The following is a 14,495-nucleotide window of genomic DNA, read 5'->3' as shown; positions in this document are numbered from 1 at the left end:
TAGGGACACTCAAGCGAGAGTAATTCTAAAAACCTTCAAAATACGAAACAGTGTATTGCAGTCTCGAAGAAATTCATCAGGCTAGTGAAGATAAACAGTCGATTTAAATGTTCTTAAATCATAGCCAGTCTTAACGTCGTATTGATGCTGACACTTTCAATGACTGTCAGCCATCTTTATCAAAGCTTGAAAAACATGAAAAGTGTCAGTGTTAATTCTTGCGATAAATGCGCAAAGTCACTCTGTAGACGCCCCCTCCCCCCCCCCCCCCCCCCCTTCCTGGTTTGGGGGTGGAGATCACTTGAGTCCATATGGGAGATATTGTGATCTCCACACCAAACCAGGGGGGAGGGGGTGTCTACAGAGTGAGTTTGCGCATTTATCGCAAGAATCAACACCTTCAGAAGCCTATTTAGGGCTTCTGACACTTTTCATGCTTTTCAAGTTTTGATAAAGATGGCTGACAGTCATCGAAACTGTCAGCATCAACAAGACGTTAAGACTGGCTATGATTTAAGAACATTTAAATCGAGTGTATTGCAGTCTTTGGAAATATGAGCCTAATTATCTCTGAAAATGTGTGGCTACTTCCAATTTTGTTTTTGGATTTCGATAGCCGTTGCTAAGATCTACCTTCCCCACATAGCCGTAAAGCGCGCCATAAAATACTGCATTAGTAAGTTAGAAACTGCGAGTCTCCCGGACCGTCCCGAGATGCGCAAACCGTATGCGCAGTAGCAAAAAGAGGCACTGACCTTGAATAACTTTAACGGCCCACTACAGCACAAGAAACTAGAAATGTCGCTACGTCGTCGTTTGTGTGAGGATTTTGTTCTGTAATGACACTGTTTTAATCAACACTGAACTTAATTATTGAAACCGATGAGAAGTGAAGTCTTTAAGGTTACTATTTATCTTTTCCAATTCTTATTTAACCAACCAACCTTTTTTGACTTTATTCACAGGGTTATTGGTCCGCTGTCCAACTTTGACAAGTTTTCACAGGCCTTCAAGTGCCCGTCTGGCAGTAAAATGAACCCCTACTGGAAGTGCAGTGTGTGGTGATCACGTGATAGTTTAGTCCTGATTTTAAAATATGTCGCATTTCCTACGCGCCGAGTGCAACTCATCTAATCATAGTTAGTATAAATCTACTAGCGTTCTATCACGAATGCCGTTCTCTGATTGGCTACGCTACTCGCTATCTATTCTGTGATAGATAGTGAGTAGCGGTTTTCAACAAAATGGCGGCCGCTTCGTCGCGTTTTCGAAGTGTCTGCGATGAGGAAATAGATAATTTTCTTGTTTAGTTTTGAACGACTAGTAGATTTATACTAAAACAATTAGATTATTCGCTCTCGATTTCTATGCGTGATAGTTGATTCGGGCTTCGCCCTCATCAACTATCACGCGATAGAAATCTCGAGCTCATAATCTAATTGTTAATTATCATGGCTAATAACTTTGATTTAATCGGCCATTTTCGAGTTGATTTGAGCCTCATTATGAAAGTGAAGTTTCGTGCAAGGCTTTTCATGTGAAAATTAGTTTTATCATGTTGCATATGAATGAATACTGAGTTTCAAAATAACGACTATGCACGAAGCCTCCCTTTCATAACGAGGTTCTAATCATAAGCAACTCGGAAATGGCCTATTGAATCTACATGTTGTTCAAATGTCAGACGTTTTACCCTACAAAGTAAAGCTTATTACTTGTTTTTTTGTGAGGTAAAAACGACTCATACAGATTTTTCAAGTATGTTTAGGGCTTGAGTAAGTTTCGACGCGTTGAAAATACTGCATAATCACCAGGCTAGCTCGTTCCAAGTTTTGTCTCATGTTAGGTAAAGCACGCTCCAGTTGATTTTCTTAAAGTCGTTAGCTTTAGGTTCGCAAATGTAACCAAAGTAATTTTGTTGTAAATTAAAAAGAATAGGTAGCAATCGTTGAGTAGGTAAAAACTTTCCGTTGTCAGGAAAATGCTTCGATATTAAGGGTCAGTTATTAAAAGACAGTTTAGACGGTGTTTGACAAAACCACGTTCTAAGCCATTTTCAATTCTGCCAACAGTCATATCTAAGCATTGTCTACTGCTTGTGGTAATAAGAAGGCTTGCATCCCAGACTAGAAAACTATTTTATCTACTTAAAATAGACCACTTATAGATAGATTTAGAGGCCCGCTGATTGCCTTAAGCCGCGGCCTAAGTTAGACTCTGTTTAAATAACTGGCCCTTAAAGTCTAACGTTTAGCATAACAAGTCAAGTATTTAAAGGCCCATGTTCACCCAAGAGACATTGCGCGCCGAGCTGAATTTCGCACAGTCGAAAATTCAGAAAATTACCAGCGAGCACTAAAGAGCGAAAGTAATCCACATTCATCGAGTTCATTTCCTGGAATACCACTATTTTTCGTGTCAGTAAGCTTTGTATAATATCCTCTCGCTTTATTTATGTGGATATTTTCAAGAACAGTCTTCGTGTGGAAAGGAAAATCGGAAAATCGTCGGTCGCTTCTAAGTAACATCTCGCCGTTGACAATGTAGTTGTACAGTTGTTATGCCGAAGGAATATATTCGTCTCAGAGACTCTTCGCATAGCTTTTATTCTGCAACAAAGGAGCGGAAGGATTTTTGTCTCCATGCATGCATCTGTTGTAGCGATGTTCCTGATTTCTACGGATGTCTGACCTTAACACGTAAGTTTTTTTTAACTCCATTCGATTTATTCTCCCGATTCATGTAAACAGCGTTGCGACGAGATGTAATAAACTGTATGGTTTTCTTGGTGGCGTTCCTTCGTTTTTTCCTATTGGCACAGGCAAATAAATTAAAATACTCATTTGCTTAGTAAGCTGCAGATTCATTCGTAGCAATATCATTGCTTTATCATCAAAGGTAGAAATAATTTCATGATAGTGCGATAGACCGGTCGGCGCATCGCGCTTTTATTTTGAAAGCGATATTAACTGAGCTAACATTGAATCCAGCGCTGTTAATTTCTTTTTATGTCAGCTTCAATAATAATCGAAAGGACTCTTTAAGATTACTGTCTAACTTTACAACAATAGAATGAAAATCTTCAATCAAAATTATTTTTAAAATGTTTAGGGCTGCCGGTTGTAACTGTCCGACTGTTTCGCCGCGTCGCTCAAAGGAACGAATGCAGAAAAACGAACCAAACCCTCGACTTTCGTTCGCCAAGAATTTTACACAAAGGAGTACAGAGAACTCGAGCGCTTTGGATCGTAAATATTTCTTATAGGTGCAGAGATTAAAATAAATCGGAGCGACCGGAACGAAATCAAACAGTCCGATTTGCCTGGTCTGAATTATTTTGAATGCGCCAGGACTTTCATCCCAGCGGGAATATTCTGGTAGACCAATCAGATCGCAAGACTAAACAATAGAAGCGCTTGTCAACAATAATAAAAGGCCGCAAAGCCGAATGGGTGAAACTGGGCCTTTAATAGAGGTTTTATTTGTGTTGTTGTTCTTGTTTTCATTTTATTTTATTTATAATTATTTACTTACTTTTTTCATAAAAGTATATTTGGCTAGGCAAATTGGTAGCAGAATTTGTCTTTATTTCTTTTTGGTATGGTAACTTCCTACTATTTGTCACATGTTATTTTAACAAGTCAAGTTTAATTCAACAAGTTGCATTGTTCTTTTTAAAATAAAAGATAATTTGACTGGGAAAATTGTTAACAGTATTTGTCTTGTTTCTTTTTCGTATCGCGACTGGCTTTCGAAATCCTCTCATCTTCACGCGTTTTCCGCCCGATTCGTTTAGGTTTGGGTAGGGATCAAATCCTGTGAATAAGAGTGTTTTTAATCGAAGTAATTTGTTCGAATTTTGTTAATCCAAAATGGGTTTCATTTGGCTCCAACTGATAATTGTTCAAACATGCCCCCCTTCCCTTCCACCCCGAAAAGAAGAGAAAACCTACCTGTAGTTAAAGGCAAAGAAAAGTCAACGTAAAAAACTGAGGGACAAAAATCTTTTTGAAAAATCATTATTCAGTGTAATTAAACTCGAACCAAATTGTTGTTAATCCAGGATAAGCTTGATAGGGCTTTGAACAACTGGGCCCTGAAGTTTTGGACCTCAAGTAAACCTTTCGTATCACACACGACATGTCATCTATCAGTTCTATTCTCATACCATTGATGCTTGCAGAGTTATGGAGAGGGGGAGGGGGTGGGGCTGGGAACTGAACGATCGCTCTAAACAGGTTTAAAAATGAAAAAGGAAAGCCATGAAATTTTATGCAGGAGAGATTACTCGAAAGAAACTGGACTAAAAGGGCAAAACCCTGTACACCAACATGCGCGTTTTCGAATGTGAAAACTCATCAGCTTTTGGATGACGGTAATAATCGGTTTCTGTGTTGGAAACCAGAACCCATCTGTTGTCTTCCTCCAATTCCTTGAATTTTGCTTGATAGCCATATTCAACGGATACGAACGCATCATGCCGGCAAGTAAAGCAAACAATGCCACCTGTGAGAGAGAGAATGAGAAAAAAAGCCATAATCAGGTGTTAATCATTGCAAACAGCATCCAAAAAAAAGTATTTTCGATACCTTTGCTGCTTAAACGTATAAGTTTTAGTTCGATGAACAACTGACCACTAGACCTGGGCAATTTCGGTACAGAGAATCTCGTACACATGGCGAAAGGTCACGCAAGGCCTTCAGACATGGTTTGTTACACCTCCCGTCAACTCAAACGCCCGTACCAACCGCTTTTGACCGCTGATTCAACAAGCTCGAATGTTCGCAATTAAATACTCTGATTTGAAGACATGTTTGGGTTAACTTTTAACCGACCGTGGAAAATTTTCACAATTCTGTTTACTACTCAACGAAGAAAACCCAAATAAACCTACACGACCACACATTCAAATAACAGGTTAGCTAGGTATCCAAGAAAATCTTGGAAAGAACGACAGTTCAAAGATAACACACTATAAAGGACTGGAATTTTCACGGCCGGGTCCAAGCCAAGGTCAGCAAGAATTGTCAAGTATGCGAGAGAGCTATCGTTAAAAGACCAAACTAATCAATCAACTAGACGACAACACTTACAAACAATTAAGCATTTGTGTAGGATAACCTAGACATCAACATGACGGTCACAACCAAAATAACTCAACTCTCCAAATCACTAAATAATGAAATTCCACTTCATAACCATACTATCGAAAAGAGAAGAAAAAAATCGCTCAATTTGCACGGTAAATCGGGCCGCAGATGCCTTACCTGGCTTCATCCATCGCAAAATTTCATCAAAGGCCTCTGGTCTAATTTGCCCAGGAGTTACTGCTGCTGCGCACACCAAAGCGTCAAATTCACCATCCTGTATCTCATTCACTTTTTTATTCGTCACGTATGAACAGATAAACCTGGTTCAAATGATTGTTGTGAAGATATAAGGGAACTGGTCATAACAAGTGCGTTATCGAAGACCCGGGGTGGGGGGGGGGGGGGGTACTCCATATAATGGCCTATACGGGGAGGCTCCGCCCGAAAGGGATACCTTTTTCACGCTTCAAGTATATGAAAGTGTAGGGATTTCACGAGTCTAAGTATATGAAAGGGTAGGGAAAACTGTCATTTAGGTATTTAAAAGGGACCTTCATTATTTTTCAATAGAAGGTATACGAAAGGGGTACCTTTTCCGTCAAAAATGGTATATTTAAGCAATAGACCGCACTTTCCAGAAGTTTACCAGCGTAATAAAACCACGCGGGATGTTGGGAGAACACGAGAAAGCTTGTAAATCACGAGCCGCAGGCGAGTGATTTACAAGCTTTTCGAGTGTACTCCCAACATCCCAAGTGGTTTTATTACGCTGGTAAACTTCTGGAAAGTGCGGTCTATTGCTTTTATGAAATAACTACTTAGACAAAAACACTTAGAAATCGGCCCTTTATATTTTGTAACTTGATCAAGTTGTTTATTCTCTTCAAATTCATCAGTAAGGCGGGAGAACCAATCACAAATCGGGATCTATTTTGAGCATAAACCTGTTGAATCGCCGACGGACGCATCGCAGTTTGAGCGAATGAATGAAAATGTTTTTTAAGTTAAATTACTGTCTAACTCTCACAAAAATGTGGCTAAAAAAGGTTAATGCCTTGGCGAAAGAATGCTTTTTATCAGCAGATAGCAGTTACTGATGAAAAGCGGACAGCGGCTTGGTGAGTGAAAAAACTTCACTTGTTTTGAGCTTGGCCAGGTCTTCTTTTTCTATTGCTGGTTTGTCCATGGTGTTTTGCATGCCTTCTTGCTTAAGCTATTTAATTTTGGCGTCAAGCATTTGCTTTGAGAGGACAAAACGTGGGTCGTGAGTGAACCTTATTCCTAAACTGTGTGGTGGTGTGTTTAGATATCTCTCAATGCCATTTCTTATTGACAGAAGAGTCGCACGGCTGTAATTTTCGCCTTCTTTATTTCTTGCTTCGGCGTAGAATTGCCTCAGATTCCTGTCCAGCTCTTCGACCGCCATTTCCGCCAGACTTACGCCAATAACCTTTTGTTTACTCCACTCTAGGTGAACAGAGAAAGAGGAATTGTGATTTGAGCAGTTAATATCAAATACCTTGTACTCGGGTTGAAGTCGGTTTTATATTGTTTTTAAACGCTTCAAGTTATTTGTAAACAACTTGACTTTGGCATAACCTTCAATGAATTACAAATTTTGTACTGTTTATCAATACTGTTTGAGCCGTTTATTTTATAAAATAACAGTTTCAGTGAAAAGGCAGGCTAAAAGATTATTCATGTAATTAAAACCAACCTGTGAATACGGAAACTGCCCACTGTGTTGCCTGCTTGGTTTTTTTGGCTTGTGCATTTTCGACGATCGAGTCAAGTTCTTCGTTTTCCACATCGGCAAATCTTCTCTTTTTGCTCGACCTTTCTTCTTCTGCCTCAGTATTTAAGCTCTCCTTTTTAGAATTTGGCTCCGAATTTTTATTGTGCGGCAAAAGCACATCAAAGCCTGACAATATGTCGAAGTTCGGAAAGTTTTCGTCGCGCTCGTCGCATTATCGAGAAATCTCCAGCGGGAGAGCAGCGGGAGTTTACCGGTACAATAGTACATAGGTTTGGCAACTCTATTGACCAATCAGAACGCGCGTAGTATGTTAGTTATTTTATAAAAAAGGTTAAGGGGTCGGACCTCGGGGCGGAGCCTCCTCGTATTAATTTTTTTAGTAACCCTCCCCCCCCCCCCCCCCTCCCCCCCGCCCCAACCAGGATCAAAGACACCACTTATCTCATGAACATTGGCCGTTTTTATACTAGAGGATGCATTATCCGTCTGGACGAGCTATCCTCCGTTGTGCGTCGTTGAAGACGGACAACGGAAGATGATTCGTTTTAGACGGTTAATGCGTCTTGCGCCCGAATAACCATGCCCAAGTTCGTCCAGACGGATAATGCGTCCTCTAGTATAAAAACGGCCAATGCCAACAAAATTTTATTGGGCAGGCTTTAAAATTAAATTTGAGTTGAAACAATAAGTATTGCTAGATAAACAAGAAAAGTGAGGTTTGAATCTCATTGTCGATTTTTACTGCTGTATGGAGGGGTGGCTATGCAATAAAGAGACCATCTTTTGAGGTCGAGGAAGGGGGGCGCAGGTGGAGACAACCATACAGACAACTCTCTCCTTGAGGACACCTCGCTATTACTTGATTGCTGTGCAGGAATAATACCAGAGTAACTATGAACTATAACTATAGTAGTTCTATAGAGCCTTATCCATGAAATGTTCTAATGCACTTTACTGTGTAAAATCAGTCGAAGGCTTTCCTAAATAAAACAAATTCTCAACTTTAACTTTAAAGGAAGAGAGACTTGTAGATTATCAGTTTTCCTCCTGTTCCCATTAATCTACATCCTAGGAGACCCAGGGGCAGTTAGTCCGGTAGAAGGGATTTTCGTGGGCGAAAGTTTATTGTAAGAACAGGAGAGCCCCTGGGCAATTACTCTTACCGAACCAGTTCCAGAAGCATTTGAATGCATTTGAATTCCTCGCTTTTGATTGACCATAAAAAAGTTCACGAAATCCCTTCTACCCGACTAACTACCAGAATGATTAATCTGAAACTCCTTAACCTTCCCAAGGGAACCCAAATTCTCTTAATGTGAATAGACTGTATTCCGTTCTGTAAATTCTTCTCATGAACGGTTTACTATTCTGTTCATTCCGAAAACCGAATAGGTCCCAAAAGAACATGACTAACCGTCCATTCCTCGTATTCCTTTTCCGGAATACAGTTAGCCCCTTTATTGCGGACCGCGAATTAGTATCCTTAATAGCGAGAGTCCGTAATAGTAGGAATTTATATCAGTCAAATGTCTGTAATTTATTTTTGCCGGGATTGCGTTGCTCATGTTGGGCTTCTAACTTCTCGGCTTTTGGCCTTGTGGGCCTCTTGAAATTTTACTTAGGCAACAGTCTTGATCTGGATTAACTAATGGATCGGATATTTATTAAAAGTGGATTGGCTAAAAGAAAACTTTCTCCCATTCAAAATGTTATCCCTATCATGACTGTATTTTATATACAAAGAAATCGAGTCTATGGGGTTTGCCGGCGTGTGTGGGTGTACCGAAATTCCTTCCTTGCAACCTACCATATTCCTTAGTACCAACTGTAGGTCTATAACTGTAAAATTGAAGAGAAGACTGGTAAGAATCTTGAAGATGAATGATTGTTCCCAGTGCCACCAAAGCACTCATTATTGCGTTTCTCCCCTCTTCTGCTTATGGTCAATAGAACGTTGAATTTCGAGGCTTGTTGCTTTCGGCCGCAGCTCTAACACATTCAACATCCTAGGGACCGCAAAATAGTGTCCTTAATAGCGAGAGTCCGTAATAGCGGGAATTTATATCAGTCTGTAATTTATTTTTACCGGGGATTTAGTTGCTGTCCACATAATCCGGGGTGTCCGTAATAGCGAGGTGTCCGCAAGGCGTGAGTTTACAGAAATCAAGTAATACATATTTAATTATGAACCTGTTAAAGATGCCCTTCTCCTTGGCTTGCTTCAGCATATGTTCTGATACGTCTAATGTCACCAGATTGTTATATCCAAATTTCTCGTGAAGGATCTGTGCCACGAGTCCCGTGCCACAACCCAAATCCAATATTTTAAGGTTTTTCTTGGGCTCCTCGGCGTGGAATTCAGATGCAAATTTGTCGAAGACTTCGGCGCAAAAGGTGTGGGCAACGTAACCAGAGGGGCTTACATGCTGCAAACAAACACATGCAGAATGAAACCAAAACCAAAGTAATTACTCTGGACAATAACAGGAGACAAAACAGTGTGCTGAACCAAATAGAATTCGAAGTAAATACATGTAACCGACCAGCGCCAAGCGCGGGAAAACGAGTACGAACAAGTTACGTTTTGCTTCTCATTGGCTGAGAAAGTGGCGCCAATTTTGCTAACCAATCACAGCAGGTAGAAAGACAGTACCAAAGCAAACGCGAAATTACTTCTGATAGTCAACTGAAAAATTGCTGAAATGGTTAGGTTTAAATATATGTGGTGTGCTGAGTTGGCGCTCTTTTGGTGTCAGTTACAAAACAATCTAAATACGGTCTCCGTGTATGTCACTTGTTTCAGCGAGTTCCAAATACAAGCTAGGTTATACTAGGAGACCGAGCATTTCAGTCTTCCTCCCCAAAGCTGTGGAATGGGCTCCCTGTTAGAAAAAGCACTAGTATTGACACAATTGAAACAGTTACGAGAGAGCTCAAAACACACTTCTTTATTCTAGCTTTTCGTTAAGCTATAGAATTTTGAAAATTAGCTTTATGTTAACTGTAGATGAGGTATTATGTATCAATCTAGAAAAGGGTACGGTCTCAAACCGTACCCCTTTCTATAACACGTACTCCAGCCTAAAAGAGGTACTCTTCTCGAAAGCCGGAGTTTTACTGCTTTCTGTGAATCGTATTTTTGTGAATCATATTTTGTAGACTGTTACAGCTCCACGCGCACGGTGCAAAACTTCCCCTTTCATTCACAACGTCGACAAAATTTCGCGACCCAAGCGATCTATTTTTAAAGAGCCGCTCTGCAGAATCCAAGGGTACTTTCGTTACTCCCACAACTTGATTTGCGTGACAGTTACGTCGCATATTTTTGTCACGGGCGAAATATTTTATTCGCACTAAAAATGCCTTCTGGCGTGAACACTATTCGCAAGATTTGAAAATGACAGTTTTAAGTCTTCTCTTTCTTCACTTTTGGATTATTTCTTTTAAATCCCGAAGGTTGCACTTGTAATACATTTTCGGCACACGACAAAGGGGTGCTCGCTAGATTAGAAATGTCGCGGTTTATGTAAATCAGTGGCATGCCGTTACGGATCACCAATCTCTGAAATTTAATTATTTCCTTGGCTAACAATAATCGATATGCGGCAAAAATATATGAAACATACAGTCTAATTAATAGATTAACTTGAAAGTCCTTAGACAAGCCCAGATAAGAGAAATTAATGGGCAGAGAATCGAAGATTCCAAACCCGCCTGATTGTCCCGGAATGTTAATTGAGGTATAATAAATTCAAAATAAATCTATTGAGCAATAGTTGCTCGCCCAATTATTATGGTGCTGTTCCAGTTCGGTTTCTCAAAATCGCGCAAATTTCTATGGCCACTGATCTTAAGTGACACCACAAAATAGATCCAGTAACGAACTGCAAACAAACGTGGGTAAAGTTTTGCGATTTTCAAGTTTACGATTTTCGACAACTCTACCTACCGAGTCATAGTCAGCTGCCCACCCAATATAAGCTTCCTTGATTTTCTCTTCTGAAGTGTTTGACCAGCCCAGCTCTATAACTTCCTTGGGTTGCGGCAAAGGTTCAGATGCCGATTGGCTTGACATGGCTCAATCAATCTGTAAATGTTGTGATTGCCAAGAGACTGCAGACTCTTTGGTCAGCGGATGATCTCAAAGTGCTGGGTAGCTACTCAAAGTAGGGTCATTAAAGTGTATCATCAAAATTCCCGCTTCATTCTGTTGACTGAGGATCTCAGTCAGGAACCCGAAGATTCCAGGGTAAGCTCGTATTATTATTATTATTATTATTATTATTATTAGTAGTAGTAGTAGTAGTAGTAGTAGTAGTAGTAGTAGTAGTAGTAGTAGTAGTAGTAGTAGTAGTAGTAGTAGTAGTAGTTGTAGTAGTAGTAGTAGTAGTAGTAGTAGTAGTAGTAGTAGTAGTAGTAGTAGTAGTAGCAGCAGTAGTAGTACTAGCAGTAGCAGTAGCAGTAGTAGCAGTAGTAGCAGTAGCAGTAGCAGTAGCAGTAGCAGTAGTAGTAGTAGTAGTAGTAGTAGTAGTAGTAGTAGTAGTAGTAGTAGTAGTAGTAGTAGTAGTAGTAGTAGTAGTAGTAGTAGTAGTAGAAATTTTTTTAATTTTTTTAAACTAAACTTCGTATGTTTTAGTCCTTGACGCAGTAAATCAACTACCAAGGCTAGGATAGAACAAACTGCAAAGCGTCTTCTCTACTTTTAATCTGCTTGGATAACAGTGTGACGCGTCGCGAATTCGGTCAACAATGAAATCTAATAACATAACGACAACCTGCTCTCTAATTTCTAATTTTTAATTGGCTTAAATATAAATCGAGTTTTAATTAAAATTTCAACTTTTCCAATTTGGCTCTGTAACTCGTAATCCCGTGAGGATTTTACATGTAAACAAGGATCAGTTGTGTCGATTGACGTCCAAACCGGCTCGACTTGAAGGAAATAAAATAATCAGTACTAGGCGGATTATGTTGTGACTGTTTTAAAAAATCTGCTAACGATCGCCAACAACGGCTACTGGAACGATAACTGAGTGATCATATGGCAAACGGGCTATACAAAGTGAAGCGTGTACATGAATTGGATCGCTAAAAAAAAGCTCGAGAGCGTTCTCCGTTGTCATATATAGTCGGTGTGTTTCTTATCACTATTCTTTTGTCACGTAGGCAAACTCTGTACAACTTTCGACTCTGTCGTAGAGGAATTCTTTAAGGCCAATTGTGACGTCATACCAGATCCCATAGCAACATCTCAGCTTAAGAAAAAGAAGCTCTAACTTTCATTTTTTGTAAAGTAAATTATCTGAAAATCTGTAGCCTGGGCAGTGTCCCGAAAAGCTGGCTAACACCGGTTTTTAGCACTTTCCAACACTTATACTTTGATGAATCAACACTACCACCCTTTATCCGTTGATACGACACTGATGGTCTCAAACTAATGCCTAAAACTGAATTGGTCAACAAGGTATGGCTGTTTTCTAAAAATAATAGGTTACCATGGCAATGGCAACAGTTTAACCTGTTAAAAACACCCATAATTTTAGCTTAAGGTGGTTATAACTAAAAGACGATCTTGTAAAGGATAAATATTAATGGAAGTGCCACCTTATTTTTTCAAAAATTTAAGGTGGCTTAGAGGAAATGGGTGTTTTTAACATGTTATAATGTTGCTCTGGCAACCTACAATGTCAAGAAAACGACCGTAACTTATTCACCAATGATAAGGCATTTGCTTGATACCATTACAATTAAATCAATTGATAAAGAGTGGTAGTATTGATCCGTCAAGGTATAAGTACTAAGTAATTTTTGACAAAAAATAAATAAAACACGACATCGCCAGCGAGGGAATAGCGCAAAAATCCAGCGATAATAAAATTCCAGATCTCCAGAGTCTCTCCTGGCCGGACCAACCGCTGGCCAAAGAGCCTGAGGACCCTGGGTACGAGATTGGATGGCGACCAAAATCGTACTGAAGGAGCGGTTTGACTATAAGCTTACTTGAAAACAGAAAAAAAACTGAGGTATTTAAGTCTACTTAGCCTGTAGAATCTTATCTAAACTTTTGCGTCATCAAGGGCCCATTTACTTGGCTTTTCTAGGCTAGCTAGAAACCGGTGCCAGCCACCGTAAATTCTCTGGCAATATAAAAAAAGTTACCCAGTAAATCTAATGCTATCCAAAAAGATGCTTTTTCATTTACAGAAAGTCCTACTCGGGACAACTTTCTCCCAAACGTCTGTATTTTAAGTTGCATACTGGACATCGCTTGCATGTAAAAACAAAAAACAAACAAACAAACAAGATAGAATCCCGCGCACAAAGCAAGTGTTTGCTTAGGGTTTTTTCTTCTAGTTCGCGCGATTTTTCAATTCCAGGTCGTGTGTAGCGCGCGCGATTTTTAATAGAAATATGATTATTTCAGCTGACCCATACGTAGATTACGCCTGCCTCGCGATAAAAACTCTTTCAAGCATCGACGAGTCGACGCGCTTGTTAAGATTCTATATGATCCAATCATTTATAAGCTTTGTTAGTGATCATTGGCCATCGTATGGAAACCAACTTACGCCCTGTTTACATGGAGAAAGATTCCAGTACCGTACCAGGAAGATCCTAGTAGGCGACAAAACTTTTCGTTTGGACTACATGCAGAAATTTCGGTCGGGGTGGTTACAAAGTGAAGAAGGAAAGCAAGACGAAAAATTGTCGGGCTTCAGCAGCTGAACGCTTGGACGCCTCCATGTTTTTTTTAAAAGTTTTTTCATTATTATTATTATATTTTTGTCCCTAGTACAAAGACCTTCCGAGTGAAGGTAGATAACATGGTGCTAGGATCCCACAAAGGGTGCTGGGTAAAAGGTGGAATCGGTCCGGCATTTAGTTCTGGTTACGATCGAGTAAAATCTCCCGAACGTGATCTTGACTTACAGTCGCACTGAAATGGGCATTCAAACTTGCTTCTTTCCTAAAAACTATCACTGAAGACAGTAATTGAGCAACTTTTACCTGTCTAGTAGCAGTCGTAGATGCTTCTTGTTGGATGCACAGTGATGCACAAGGCAGTTTCGTTAAAACAACATGACGGCAGGCGCGAGATCGTCACCTTCAATTTGAAATGCCTACACTGACGCGAATAAACGCTTTAGCTTGAAAAGTAACCTAACCAGCACTAAGCCAATTTGTTCCTCTAACTACAAAACGAATTTCAACCGGGAAAAATATCACAGACTTCGTTAACGGCGAAATTTTCAACAGGCCAACCTCTCGATCCACACTGATGTTCGTGGGTGCGACAACTACTGATCAAATAATGCATTCTGATTGGTTGAATTTGGTCTCAGCTAGAAAGATCCTATTGCTAGAACGATCCTGGCGCTAGGGCCAAGTATAATTTTTGCATGTAAAATTAATAGAAAACATATAGCACTAGGATGACCCGCCTTGTAGAATCTTCCTCCCTACAAGTAAACAGCCCCTTAGAAGACGTCACCTCTTCAAAACCATGAAAAACAACTCTTGCACAGTTTGCTTACGAAGATAGAGAATTTGAGGAGGTGGAGAGCCTCATGTACAAACTAGGAAATTCAATAAGGTACAGCAGCCTCTTATTGATTGTCAAAATAAACAAAAAATAAAAAACGCAGTAC

At 39.9% G+C, this 14,495-nt stretch overlaps 2 protein-coding genes across 2 annotated transcripts in view; one reads left to right on the top strand and one right to left on the bottom strand.

Annotated features, from left to right (window-relative positions):
* LOC146484664 (endothelin-converting enzyme 1-like) overlaps positions 1 to 2,272 on the top strand; it is a 37,298-nt gene extending 35,026 nt beyond the window's left edge. The window contains exons 20-21 of the mRNA XM_085104752.1: positions 966 to 1,143; positions 1,450 to 2,272. Coding sequence (XP_084960878.1) covers positions 966 to 1,065 — 100 coding nt within the window. The 3' untranslated portion in view covers positions 1,066 to 1,143; positions 1,450 to 2,272. The remainder of the gene's footprint in view (positions 1 to 965; positions 1,144 to 1,449) is intronic.
* Positions 2,273 to 4,003: 1,731 nt separating this feature from the next.
* LOC146484663 (methyltransferase-like protein 27) lies at positions 4,004 to 11,053 on the bottom strand. The gene is made up of 4 exons (XM_085104763.1): positions 10,796 to 11,053; positions 9,037 to 9,272; positions 5,268 to 5,410; positions 4,004 to 4,506 (listed from the first exon to the last, which is right to left on the bottom strand). Exons 1-4 carry the CDS (start codon positions 10,919 to 10,921, stop codon positions 4,304 to 4,306), a joined length of 708 nt encoding a protein of 235 aa, XP_084960889.1. The 5' UTR covers positions 10,922 to 11,053; the 3' UTR covers positions 4,004 to 4,303.
* Positions 11,054 to 14,495: the final 3,442 nt, after the last annotated feature.

Source organism: Pavona decussata, unplaced genomic scaffold, assembly GCF_977016875.1.
Source record: "Pavona decussata unplaced genomic scaffold, jaPavDecu1.1 SCAFFOLD_32, whole genome shotgun sequence".
Classification (NCBI taxonomy): Eukaryota; Metazoa; Cnidaria; class Anthozoa; order Scleractinia; family Agariciidae; genus Pavona; species Pavona decussata.
The sequence above is the reverse complement of the archived record's forward strand: the minus strand, read 5'-3'. Positions and strand labels throughout refer to the sequence as shown.